Genomic DNA, 13,820 nt, shown 5'->3' on the forward strand with positions numbered 1-13,820 from the left:
GTGGCTGAGCCAGCATTAGTCTGCCCAGCGGGGGTGAGTGGGAACAGTGAGGCCAAAAGGAGCCCTTTTGGCTCAGTCCCAGGAACAAGAGGCAGCTGTCTTCCACAACCTCCATGGTCCCTCACCACCTGCTTCTCGGCAGACAGTCCTGCTGGTGGGGACTAAGGCTGGGGCAGGATGAGAGTCTGGGGCAGTGTGGTGTCCTGGGGATGCCAGGTGAGGCCGGGTGACAGGAGAGACAGAGAACTGGAATCCTCACGTCTGCCGGATTCTAGAGCCCTCTCTGAGTCACGGGAGGTTTTTTCTGGGCAACCGTCCAGATCTTCTCTGGGCTCCTCGAAGATCAGCCCTGGATGTTAACATGGTCCTTCTCCCCAGGATGCCATGCCCCTGAGGTGGTTTCAGCCTGTGCGTTGGTGAGCTGAAGTGTACCTGCCTTACAGTTTCTTCTCAGCAGGAGGACCACATGAGCCCTTCTCCAAACAGTGGGGTGTTTGCACCCATCTTCTGTCACGGCTCCGCTCCTTTCTCCACAGGCAGAGGCAAAGTTTCATGCAAGGTCGGGGGAGCTCCTTGCTCTTATTCCGAGTACCGGCTTTGTAGGGAAATGGGTGCATTGCAGGCCGTATTTGCCACGCTTTAGCCACTCAGCTTCCACTCCCTGGTCCTAATGACATTGATTTCCTTCTGGTGAATTACCTCCATGCCACTGTGGGAAACAGAGGGGCCAGCGCCTCCCTCTCCCATTCCTGGGACAGCCAGGGCTTGGTCCCCTGAGCAGTACCACCCCTCCGACCTTGTTCTGGAACTGGGAGCTAATGACTCAGACACTGTAGGGGCAGAGGCAGTGTTGGACTGGGGACCTGACCATGCCTGTGTGAGCCAGGCTGGGAGCTCACTCCTTCTGTTCAGTCCCCCCATCCCACTCAGCCCCGATAACACTATACTGACTTCTAACCCTTTAGATGGGCGTCACCTCCTTTTAAACTCCACAGGATGGACCCACACAGGATGTACCCCTGGGTCTGGCTTCTCTCATCCAGTGTCATGTTACCTCAGATGGTACGTTCCTCAGAGCTGGCTACAGAATTGGTGGGACCCAGGGCAAAATGAAATCCAGGATCCCTTGTTCGAAAATTAAGAATTTGGGAAGGGTGACAGTGGAGTGTACGTTAAGCCTGGGGCCCCTCTGATGTCCGTGGGACCTCTTAAGCCGCATGCCCCTGAAGCTGGCCTATCTATTTGCTTGTGCATCCCCTCATTGGGAGTGGAAGCTGGTCCAATGGGGATGGTGGGGCTGCTGTGAACAGAGCATAGAAAAGTGGGGGTTTCTTCAGGACCTTCCTACCCTGAACCCATCAGAGCCTCACAGAGGCCCTGAGGCTGGCAGGACTGGCAATCATGATAAGCATCAGGCCACTTCATAGACGCAGAGCCCAGACTAAAGATGCCCCTAGGACCACCCCAGTCCCACAGTGAGTACCGGGGCTGAGCCTCACCCCCAGGCCCTCTGGCACCAGAGCCCTCTTCTGTCGTTATGTCATGCTCAGCGCTACTTGAAACCCTGCTATGTGCCTAGTGCTGGACTCAGGGTAAAGGGAAGAAAGCCTCCTTGCCCACTGGAGACTACTATCTAAGTGGAAAACAAAGGACTTACATGCATGGAAAATTATTAACCAAAACATTTCTTCCTTCAAGGGGGCCTGGTAGCTTTAAGAACTATAGGTGCTCTCTTGTCTCTCTGAACAATAGGAATCAGTTGGGGAGGTCTGTAGGGACAGGAGACTAAGGGCAGGCAGATGTTGCCAGCACGCCGAAGGCTGAAGAATGGGACCCCAGCCTGGCTCACACAAGCTCGAGGTCAAGGTCGCTACTCACAGGCCCAGGACAGAATCTGTTTAGAGGAGCAGGTCAAGGTCCCAGTTCCGGGCTGTCCTAGGGCTGGGAGAGGGAGGGTCTAGTCCCCCAGTTCCCATGGTGGGAGGGAGGAAATTCACCTTCTGTGGTTCTAGAAAAGTTCTATTTTCTTGATCCAAAAGTTGGTTATGTAGGTATGCTGACTTCCTAAAAATTCATCAAACTATGCATAAGATTTGTGCGTTTTTCTGCATGAATGTTACTTTTCAATACCAAGTTAAGAGAAAATCTGTGAAAGGGCCTATGTGTAGTAAAGGGAAACATGGGGTGCTGTGTTTGACCCACCTTTGGGTGCTCAGAAAAGATTTCCCAGAGGAGGGTCCAAAGTAAGTCCTGAAGGAGGGAGCAAGAGGGAAGGGCGGGGCTGTCCCTTGCAAAGGGGAGACATGCCCTTAATTTGGGAGCTCAGGAATGGATGGCTCAGGGAAGCATGGGCTTGTGGGTAAGAGTGGTTCTGCCCCTGAACGGGAGGAGCTGCACAGGACAAGACACAAAGGCCAGCCCATGTGGGCCTCCTAGGCCTGCTGGAGGCCTAGGATGTTTGGGTTGCCATGAATGGTTCTGAGCTCGAAGCTCCAGTTGCAGGGGTGGGATAGATGGGGTGGGCAATGGGAGGCAGGGAGACGGTGCTGGAAAGGCCACCAGACTTTTCTAGGTGAGCAGTGATGGTAGAGGGCTGGTGGAGTGGGGCTGGTGGAGTGTACAATAGGGAGTAAATCCCAGAGACCTCTTTTTTTTTTTTTTTTTTTCAAATGGCACCTTTGGGTGTTTTAACACACAATGACAAGTTCTTTGACATTTGTCCCACCACGAGAGGGAGTCTAATCGTCCACCTCTTTCCCACGGGCTGGCCTCAGGGACTTGGGATGAACTGGATGTGGCTGAAGGGGAGCTTAAAAAATCCCCAGCACCCAGGCCAGATCCAAGCATTAATACTCTCACAAGTATTAATGTTTCGAGTATTTCAGTGTTCAGCTGAAGTTGAGAATCTAACCGAAGACCAAACTGAAGATGCTCTCCCATTTCCCTCACTTCCCCGCCCTCAGCTTCCTTTCGTCCTTGTGCCCCGGTTTGCATCGTCTGTTCCAGGCCCACGAAACCGATCCTGTTACATGGCAGGGATTTGAAATCAGTGCTTCAGTCCCCGATGCCCAAGGTATTTATTTTAAAAAGCGACGTAGGTAAATGGATGTGGAGGGAGAGCCGGGAGGCTCCCACAGGTGGGAGTGTGAAGGGGATTGCCAGATCAAATACAGGAGGCCCAGTTAAAGCTGAATTTCAGATAAACGACGAATTTATTTTTAGTACGTAGGTTCCAAATAGTGCATGGACGTCGTAGAAAATTATGTATTGTTACCTGAAATTCATATTTTACTGAGTGTTCTATATTTTTATTTGTGAAATCTGGCAACCCTAAGTGTGAAGCCAGGTCAAGGTGATATTCGGGCTTCTTCTAGGGACGTCTGTAGATTTCTGAGTCCCTCACCAGAAGGGTAGGCTATACCTCGGAAATCCGCAGGTCGCTCCCCTTGTTGGGGGATGGTGAGGCCCCAAGTAATAAGTAATAAATCCAAAACAGGGCTGTTCCTGATTTGCGCAATATTGTGTTAACTAAACCCACACATATTGGCTCTGTGTCCTTGCTTTGCTGCAATAAACATTTGCATCCACGTTTTTATGTCGACATAAATGTTCAGATCTGCTGGGCGATGCCTGGTAGCATGATTGCTGAGTTGTATGGTAAGTCTGTGTTTCACTTTATACAAAAGGGTCAAACTGTCTTCCATAGTGGCTGTGCCATTTTGTGTCCCCATCAGCAATAAAAGAGAGTTTCTGTTGCTCCATATCCTGGCCAGCAACTGGTATTGCCTCTTGCTTGGATTGTAGCCATTCTAATAGGTGTGCGGTAGTGTCTCCTTGATATTTTAACTTGCATTTCCCCACGGACAAATGGTGTCGAGCATCTTTTTATATACTTCTTTGTTATCTGTGTATCGTTGGTGAAATGTCCATTTAGATCTTTGGCCCATTTTTAAATTGGATTGTGTGTTTTCCTATTGCTGAACTTTAAGAATTCTCGATACCTTCTACATACAATACATACAAGTCCTTTATCACATACATGGTTTAAAAATATTTTTCTCCTGGTCTATAGCTTGGTTTTTCCCCCCTCATTCTTTCAGCAGTGTATTTTGTAGAACAAATGTTTTTAATTTTGATAAGGCACAATTCATCAATGTTTGCATTGCCCAAATCATGATCACATGGATTTTGGGGTATGTTTTCCTCTTAGAAGTGTTATAGTTGTGTATTTTGGATATAAGTCTATGATTTAATTTTTTGAGTTAATTTTGTGTAAAATACGAGGTGGGTATACTTTTGTTTCTTTGTTTGTTTTGCAAATAGACATCCAGCTGTTCTAGCATCATTAATTGGAAAAAAACCAAACCTATCCTTTCTCCACTGAATTGCCTTTGCACCTTTGTAAAAACTCAGTTGACTGTATTTGAATGAGACTCTTTCTGGACTCTCTGTCTGCCCCACCGATCTGTGTGCCTACGCCTTTGCCATCTCCCCACTGTTGGCATTACTGTAGCTTTACTGAACAGTATACTCCTACAGAGTATCTTTGAATTCAGGTGGTGTGAATAGTCGTCAGGATGAGGGACTCACTTTAAGTGTGCTCAAGAAGAAAAGGAGATTTGATTGAAAGGAACGAGGGACTTCTCAGATGGCTGTGGGTGAGGGGTCACCTCCTCTCCCAAGATTGGTCCTGGGTTGAGTCAACACCAGCTGGTCCTCTTGAGGGCGCTGCTTTTGAGCCTCATAGCCCAGCATCCCTACAGCCTCCCCTGCCTTTGTATCACTCTCCACTCTCCGCAGGCCTGTCTCAGCACCTCTGGCTCCAGAGCCCCAGCCTACCCTCAACATGGACCCACCTCTCACAAACCCCACACAACCTGTGTTTTTGGCTAGCATGCAGTTTTATTTCTTAAAGTTGAATTAGTTGCCGATATTTTTAAAAATTGGGTGAGTTTGCAAAGAAGTTCAGAAATCTGGCTTCTCCCGGAGAATGGGATCACGCCGGGCTAAGTAGCAGTAGGTCCCTGAGATGAGCAGGATCTCTAGTCTGCCACCTCCTCCAGCAACCCTCCCCCCTCCGCCCTTGCTCATTTAGGGAAGGGTCTGTCCCCTGCACCCCTGAGTGTGCAGCCTCTGGCCTCAGGTTTCAGGGTTCCTGTCTGACACAGACATCCAATCAGAGTAATTGAGCAGTGGAGTACAGCCTTCAGGTCTCTGACCGTGGACCTTGCAATGCCAGAGGTGTCAGTGTGCTTGAAGGCCTTTGTGAAGGCTATGCCTCCCAATTATCACTGGGCCTGGTGGGGATCCTGAGTTAGGCCTGTTCCTGGGATGCATCGGATTCCTTTGATGTCCATCTTTGGCTTGAGGACTCCTCAAAACAGCCTTGCTGAGCTGTCCTTAGAACTGCACTGCAGTCTTGGGTGTTTCTACCCAAATTTCTGTTTTGGGTAGAAAAAGAAAGAAGGAAGCCTTTTTCCTTCCCTTGGCGTTAAGGCCTACACTGGGCCAACGTCCTTGCAGCCTCTTCCGGTTCCCTCCCCATTTGCCCTCATGGGTGTTTCCCCTTATAAACCTTGCACATCTTGATCTTGTTTTGGCATTTGCTTCTCAGAGGACCAAGTTTAACAAGGGTCGGGATCACTTGACAGGTATGACAGAAGCAGGTCCTTGGAGAAGGAGCTGTGGGTGTGAGTAATGCAGAGACCTTGACCAACAGGCTCACTCTACTCCATCCTATACTGGTAAAGGATAGAATTGGATTGGACCACAGATCTCCCCCACCCCGCCCTAGCTTCTCTCCTTCCCCATGCTGATAGCATTCTGAGTTGGAAAGGCTCAGAGAAACCTCAGGGCCTGAGGTGGGCAGGGGAGGGAGATACACTGCCATGAAGCCTAAAGTCCCAATTTGCCAACTAAATGCCCCAACTAACCATCCTTACCAAGCTCCTGTGAGCACATGAGGTATCCCAGACATTTGCTTGATTTTTCTGTCACCCAGGATCCTTCCCTCTCCTTTGGAACCAGGGCCTGAGCTTTGGGGGTACATGGCATTGGGAGCTAGCTCAACTTTCGATGTCCTTCAGACAATTTATTGGCTCAGAACAGGGCATGTGACCCGGTTCAGAGTCAATGGGATGCTCTGAGCCTTTTGCTGGGAAAACCGGGAGACTGAAGCTTCTCTTTCTCACTGACAGCAGGCAGAGTTACCCCCTGTACCCTAGAGGCTGGGAGTTTGGAGCTCCCAGACAGCTGAGAATGATGTAGATGCAGCAGAAGGCAGGGCTCAGAGAAGAGAAAGCAAGCCCAGCTGTTGTTGTTGAAGCCACTTAATCAAGCCACACCTGAAAGCTGACCCACTCCTGAACTTCACAGTACTAAGAGACAATAAATTGTCTTTTAAATTAAGGCAGTTTATAACACATTTGCAACTTAATAAATCCTAATTGACACAGGCTTTTGATCACCACTAAGTGGATCATTTAGGACTCTCATCTTTCTTCTTCTGGTATTACTTACCATTTTATGGTTGGCTAACTTCTACACCAGGGAAAAGAGTAGGTTAAAAAATAAAAATTTTGAAAAAGCAAGGAATATCCAGGCTCCTGGGGGCCAGCAGCCCTTGTTGAAGTCCTAAAGCTTGTGGTGGGCATTTGAGGCTTTGCCTGATAACACCCTCTCCCATGTCTTCAGATTGTCTTTGGGAAGACACCTTCTTATACCCATAGTTGTTATGGTTGGAATGGACTTGACCTATCCCCTCCTCTTGGGCTGGAGCTGTGGACAGTGAAGCCAGCCTATCTAGGAAGAAAAAGGTACGTTCTTCGCAAAGATTGCTCAGTATGTACATTGATGACTTAGAATGTTGGGAGCCTCCATGTTTAAGGAAATTGCTTCAGAATAAAGCCAATGCAGAAGAAAGTCCAAGGAGGAGCAGAAAGACATATCCATGATGCTGTATATGAAGCTCCTGGATCTAGCCTTATCTACAACTATCACTGAACTTTTCAGTTACATGAGGCAAGAAAGCCCATTGTTTGTTCCTTTTTTTTTTTTCCTAAAGATTTATTTATTTATTGGAGAGAGACAGAGAGCAAAGAGAGAGGACAAGTAGGGGATGGGCAGAGGGAGAACCAGACTCCCTGCTGAGTAGGGAGCCCTAGGTAGAGCTCCATCCTGGGACTCTAGGATCATGACCTGAGCCAAAGGCAGACACTTAAGGGATTGAGCCACCCAGACGCACCCCTTGTCCGTCTGTCTTTCTTCTTTCTTTCTTTCTCTCTTTCTCTCTTTCTTTCTTTCTTTCATTCAGTTTTTCTCTTCCTTCCTTTCTTTCTTTCAGTGGGAAAATATAAAACACATGATTTTAGCCATCTTTAAGTGTACAATTGAGTGACTTTGACTGCGTTTGCAATGTTGCATAACAACATTTAACCAATGTTGTGTCACCACTAGTTCCAGAACTCTTTTACTACTCCAAACAGAAACCTGTTTGTAACCACTGTAACCACTGAGCAATGACCCCCATTTCCCTTACCCGCAGGCCTTGGTAATCTCTCATCTACTTTCTGTCTCCATGAACTTACCTGCTTTAGATATTTCATATAAGTGGAATAATACTATATTTGTACTTTTGCGTCTGGGTTAGTTCACTTACGGATGAATTTCACATTCATTTGACATTATTTCATGTTTTCAAGATTCATCAGTGTTGCTGCATGTATCAGAACTTAATTCCTCTTTATGATGGCTAAATAATGTTCATATGCATATGTATATACACAGTATAAATATATACACCACATTTTGTTTAACCATTTATCTATGGATGGAAACTTGATTTTTTTTTCTTTTCGCCTTTTGGCTGCTGTGAGTAATGCTATGAACATAGATGTATTTGAGTATCTGTTTTCACTTCTTTGGGGTATACATCCAGGAGTGAAATTATTGGTTCATACGGTAACTCTACATTTATTTTTTTGAGAAATTGCCTAACTTTCCTATAACAGCTATAACATTTTATATTCCCAACAGCAATGAAAGAGTGTTCCAATTTCTCTACATCCTTGCAAACACTTATTTCCTCTTTCCTTCCTTTCTTCTTTCCTTCCTTCTCCTCCTCCACCTCCTCCTCCTCCTCCTTCACAGAATTCATCCTAGTGACCTTGAATTGGTAGCTCATTGTGGTTTAGATGTACATTTCCCTAATGGTTAGGGTAATTGAGTGTCTTTTCATGTGTTTCTTGGCCGTTTGTACATCTTTTTTGGAGAAATGTCTCTTCAAGTCCTTTGGCAATTTTTGAATTAATTTCTGTTGTTGTTGAGTTGTAGGAGACATATAAATTTATAAAGAGAGATATATAGAGATACATATAGGTATAGGTAGATATTCTTGATATTAAACCCTTATAAGATATGATTTACAAATATCTCCTCCCTATTTATCTTTTCACTCTCTTGATAATGTCATTTGATACATAAAAGTTTTTAATTTTGTTGGAGTCAAATATACCTGTATATTTTGTGTCTGTGCTTTTGGTGTCTTGTTTAAGAGAGTGCCAACTCCAAAATCGTGAAGATTTTCCCCTATGATTTCTTCTAAGAGTTTTAAAGATTTAGGTCTTATGTTTAGGTTTTATTCATTTTGAGTTAATTTTTGTATATGGTGTAAGGTAAGAGTACAATGTCATTCTTCTGCATGTGGATATCCAGTTTCTCTAGTGTCATTTGTTGAAGTGACTGTTCTTTCCTCCATTGAATGATCTCGGAACTCCTGCCAAAAATCAATTTACCATGTATGGGAGGGTTCATTTCTGGGCTCTTTATTCAATTCCATCGGTCTACATGTTTATCCTTATGCTAATAACAGTGTTTTGATTACTATAGATTTGTAGTAAGTTTTGAAATCAGGAAGTGTGAGGTCTTTTCAAACTTTGATCTTTCTCAAGATTGTTTTGGCTATTGAGGGTCCCTGGCAATTTCATGTGAAATTTAGGTTGGGTTTTTCTACTTCTGCAAAACATGTCATTGGGATTTGATAGGGATTGCTTTGAATCTATAGATTGCTTTGAGGAGCATTGTTTTATTAATCTTCTTTGGCTACTATTACAAAATACCACAGATTGTATATGGTATAAGAGAATGGTTGAGTTTCATTCTTCTATATGTAGGTGTCCAATTTTCCCAGCACCATTTTTTGAAGAGACTGTCTTTTTTCCATTGGACATTTTTTTTCCTGCTTTGTTGAAGATTATTTGACCATAGAGTTGAGGGTCCATATCTGGGCTTTCTACTCTGTTCCATTGGTCTATGTGTCTGTTTTTGTGCCAGTACCATGCTGTCTTGATGATGACAGCTTTGTAATAGAGCTTGAAATCAGACAATGTGATGTCCTCGGCTTTATTTTTCTTTTTCAACATTTCCTTGGCAATCCAGGGTCTTTTCTGGTTCCATACACATTTTAGGATTGTTTGTTCCCACTTTGGGGAAAAATGCTTATGGTATTTTGACCCATGAGCATGGAATGCTTTTCCATCTTTTTGTGTCTTCTTCAATTTCTTTCATGAGTGTTCTGTAGTTCCTAGAGTATAGATCCTTCACCTCTTTGGTTAGGTTTATCCCAAGGTATCTTAAGGGTTTTGGTGCTATGGTAAATGGAACTGATTCTCTAATTGCCCTTTCTAGAATTTCATTGTGATTGTATAGGAAAGCAACTAATTTCTGTTAATTGGTTTTGTATCCTGTCACATTACTGAATTGCTATATGAATTCTAGTAATTTGGGGGTGGAGTCTTTTGGGTTTTCCACATAAAGTATCATGTCATCTGCAAGAGAGAGTTTGACTTCTTCTTTGCCAATCTGAATACCTTTTATATCTTTTTGTTGTTGCTGGGACTTCTAGTACTATGTTGAACAGTAATGGTGAGAGTGGGCATCCTTGTCATTTTCCTGATCTTAAGGGAAAGGCTTTCAGCTTTTCTGCATTGAAAATGATAATTGCTGTGGGTTTTTCATAGATGGATTTTATGAAGTTGAGGAATGTTCCCTCTAACCCTATACTCTGAAGGGTTTTAATCAGGAAAGGATGCTGTATTTTGTCAAATGTCTTTTCTGCATCAATTGAAAGGACCATATGGTTCTCTATTCTCTTACTAATTTATTCTATCATATTGGTTGATTTGCGAATGTTGAACTACCCTTGAATCCCAGGGATAAATCCTACATGGTCATGGTGGATAATCTTTTTAATATAGTGTTGGATCCTATTAGCTAGGATCTTGTTGAGAATGTTGGCATCTATATTCATCAGGGATATTGGTCTGAAATTCTCCTTGATGGGGTCTTTGCCTGGTTTGGGGATCAAGGTCATGCTGGCCTCATAGAAAGAGTCTGGAAGTTTTTCTTCTGTTTCTATTTTTTGAAAGAACTTCAGGAGAATAGATATTATTTCTTCTTTGAATGTTTGGTAGACAAATGCTCAACTTTTACATCAATATGGATGGACTTGAGGAGATTATGCTGAGTGAAATAAGTCAAGCAGAGAAAGTCAATTATCAAATGGTTTCACTTGTGGAGCATAAGGAATAATACGGAGGACATTGGGAGAAGGAAAGGGAAAATGAAGGGGGGGAATCAGAGGGAGAGAAGAATGATGAGAGACTGTGGATTCTGAGAAACAAACTGAGGGTTTTAGAGGGGAGTGGGGGTGGGAGGATGGGTTGGCCCAGTGATGGATATTAAGGAGGGCACGTATTGCAGGGAGCACTGGGTGTTACACATAAACGATGAATCTTGGAACACCAAATCAACAATTAATGACCTACTGTATGGTGACTAACATAAAATAATAATAATAATAATAATAATACTATAGATTGAGTGCTTAACAACAGGAATTTATTTTCTCATAGTTTGGGAAGCTAGAAGTTCCTGATCGAACAAGTTCAGTTTCTAGTGACAGATCTTTCCTAACTTAGAGATGACTGTTTTTCACTATGTCCTCACATGGCCTTTCTTCAGCATGTATGTGGCAAGAATGAGTTTTCTGGTGCACAACTTGTAAGGATACTAATACTATAGGATCAGGCCCCATTCTTTTGACCTTACTTAAAATTAATTACTTTCATAAAAGATCTGTCTCCAAATTCAGTACATTGAGGGTTAGGTCTTCAATGTAAGAATTTTGGGGAAACATTCAGAGCATAACAATTCTCATGACCCTGAGAGCCCAACCTGAGCTGAAACAAAGAGTTGGATGCTTAAGTGACAGCATTACCCAGGAACCTCTCCATTTACATTTAAAGAAATTATTGATAAGGAGTGACTTAATTCTTAATTCTGCCAAGTAGCAATTTGTTTTTCTGTACCTTTTATGTTTTTTGTTCCTCACTTCCTACATTTTTGTATTTATTATTTTGTAGTGTATCATTTTGATTCCCTTCTTTCTTTGTCTGTATATACTTTTAGTTATTGTCATAGTACTTGCCTTGTGAACTACAATTAATATCTTAAACTTATAACACCTTGGTTTGAATAAAACCAACTTAGTTTCAGTGGTATACACTGGGATCCTCTACAGTGTTTGCCCTTCTCCCTTTATATTGTTATTGTCTCAGATCACATTTCTATACACAGTGTGCCCAATTAACATAGATTTATAATGATTGTTCTATGCATTTATCTTTTAAATTCTAAGTGTAAAAAGCATTACAAACCAAACCTACAATAATACTGGTTTTTATATTTACCTATGTAGTTACTACTTTTACTAGTGTTCTCTATTTCTCATATGACTGAGTTATTGTCTAGTGTTTTTTTATTTCAGCAGACTCCCATTAGCAAATCTTGTGAAACAGGTCTACTAGTAATGAACTTCTTTGGTTCTTATTTACCTGGAAATGTTTTAATTCTCTTATATTCTTTTATATTTTGAAGATTTTATTTATTTATTTGACAGAGAGAGAAATCACAAGTAGGCAGAGAGGCAGGCAGAGAGAGAGGGGGAAGGCAGGCTCCCCACTGGGCAGAGAGCCCGATGCAGGGCTTGATCCTAGGACCCTGAGATCATGACCTGAGCTGAAAGCAGAGGCTTAACCCATTGAGCTACCCAGGTGCCCCAATTCTCCTTCATTCTTGAAAGAGAGTTTGTCTAATATAGAATTTGTTGTGGAGAGTTTGTTTTTCCCTCTCAGAACTGAATATGCCCTTTGGCCTCCTTGATTGCTGATTAGAAATTGCCTGTTATTCTTATAGAGGATTCCTTGTATATGGAGAAGTTGCTTGTTAATTGTATTTAAGATTGTCTTTTTGCTTTGTGTTTTGACAATCTGACTATAATGTATCTCAGTTATACACATCTCTTAGAGTTTATCCACTTGGAGTTGCTTAGTCCTCTTGGATGTGTGTATTCAGTCTGTCATCAAATTGGGTAAGTTTTCTGCTATTATTTTTTCAAAATTTTTTGGTCACTTTCTCTCTTTTTTCTCCTGGAACTCCTGTTGTACAAATGTTGGTACGTTTAGTGGTATCCCTTGGGCTCATAGGCTCTCTTACTATCTCTTCACTTTTTTTTTCTCTCTGTACCTGACTGGATAAGTTTGTTGATGATTTTTTCTGCCTGCTCAAATCTGCTTTTTGGCTCCTTTAGTGATTTTATTATTTTATTTTTTATTTATTGTATTTTTCAGCTCTAGTGTTTCTATTTTGTTTCTTTCTTCGTGTTTCCTTTACTTTTTTGTCTATGATTTCCTTCAGCTTATTAAGTATATTTAAGACAGTTGATTTAATGTCTTTGACTAATATTTCTAAGGTTTGAGCTTTCTTAGGGATGGTTTCTAATTATTGTTTCTTCTGTGAATTGGCTTTACATCCTTATTTTTTGGTATGCCTTATGATGTTTGTTGAGGACTGGGCATTTTGAGTATTATTATGCAGTAATTCTGGAAATCCAATTTTCCTGCTCTAGGGATTGCTGAGTTTTGCTTGCTGGAGTTTGCCACCATTTATTTAGTGATTTTCCAACTTTTTTTTTTCAAAGTGTATACCTTGGTATGTATAGTCATTGAAGTTTCTGTTCTGTTAGCTCTGCAGCCATTCAGTGATTTGACAAAGATTTCCTTTAAAAAAAAAAAAGTGTTCGGTCCCTTTAAATCTTCCCATAGATGCTGGTAGGGGAGACTGCTACAATTCCAGAAGGCTAAAACCCAGACTAGCCTTGGTGCTGTCTCCACCAGTCTCTCAGGGAGCTGGTAGACTGACTGAAATGCATAACCCCATAACATTCATAACAAGGATCTTATTCCTCATCCTGGCATCAGCCGACCATTCTAGGAATGCTGGCTGCCAGTCCCACAGCTGCATGGTGGGGTGGGGGCTGAGGAACGGGGCATGGCAGCTGGCTCTCACACCCCCTTCCCCACCACTATCCTCTTACGAACAGTTAGTGACCTCTTCCTTCATTATGAACTCTCCTGGTTTTTTTTTTTTTAATCTGTTCAGGTTCCAGAGTTGCCAAATAGTTGACTCTGAACTGTTTCCTGTTTTGAGTTATAGAAACTAGATGTTGTTTTGATGAAGGAACTGTTCCCTGGGTCTTCTACTCCACCATTTTGCCAGATGTCTTCCCGAATCCCACTTTTTTTTTTTTTTGCATAAGTCACTTTAAGTTGAATTTCTGTCACTGGCACCTGAGAGATGGCAGCACACTGCAGCAACTGCCATGCTCGTTGCTATGTATTTTTCAGATTTAAGGAAGATTTCATCCTCTCCATGGAGGGGAGGCTGAAATGTACAAAAATCTCCACCTACTACAAGGATTAAAG

The 13,820-nt window shown here is 42.9% G+C and overlaps 1 protein-coding gene across 1 annotated transcript in view; it reads left to right on the forward strand.

Annotated features, from left to right (window-relative positions):
- Nucleotides 1-315: 315 nt before the first annotated feature.
- URI1 (URI1 prefoldin like chaperone) overlaps nucleotides 316-13,820 on the forward strand; it is a 98,823-nt gene continuing 85,318 nt past the window's right edge. The window contains exons 1-2 of the mRNA XM_047711303.1: nucleotides 316-559; nucleotides 2,964-3,073. Coding sequence (XP_047567259.1) covers nucleotides 553-559; nucleotides 2,964-3,073 — 117 coding nt within the window. The 5' untranslated portion in view covers nucleotides 316-552. The remainder of the gene's footprint in view (nucleotides 560-2,963; nucleotides 3,074-13,820) is intronic.

Source organism: Lutra lutra, chromosome 17 (assembly GCF_902655055.1).
Source record: "Lutra lutra chromosome 17, mLutLut1.2, whole genome shotgun sequence".
In the NCBI taxonomy this organism is placed as follows: Eukaryota; Metazoa; Chordata; class Mammalia; order Carnivora; family Mustelidae; genus Lutra; species Lutra lutra.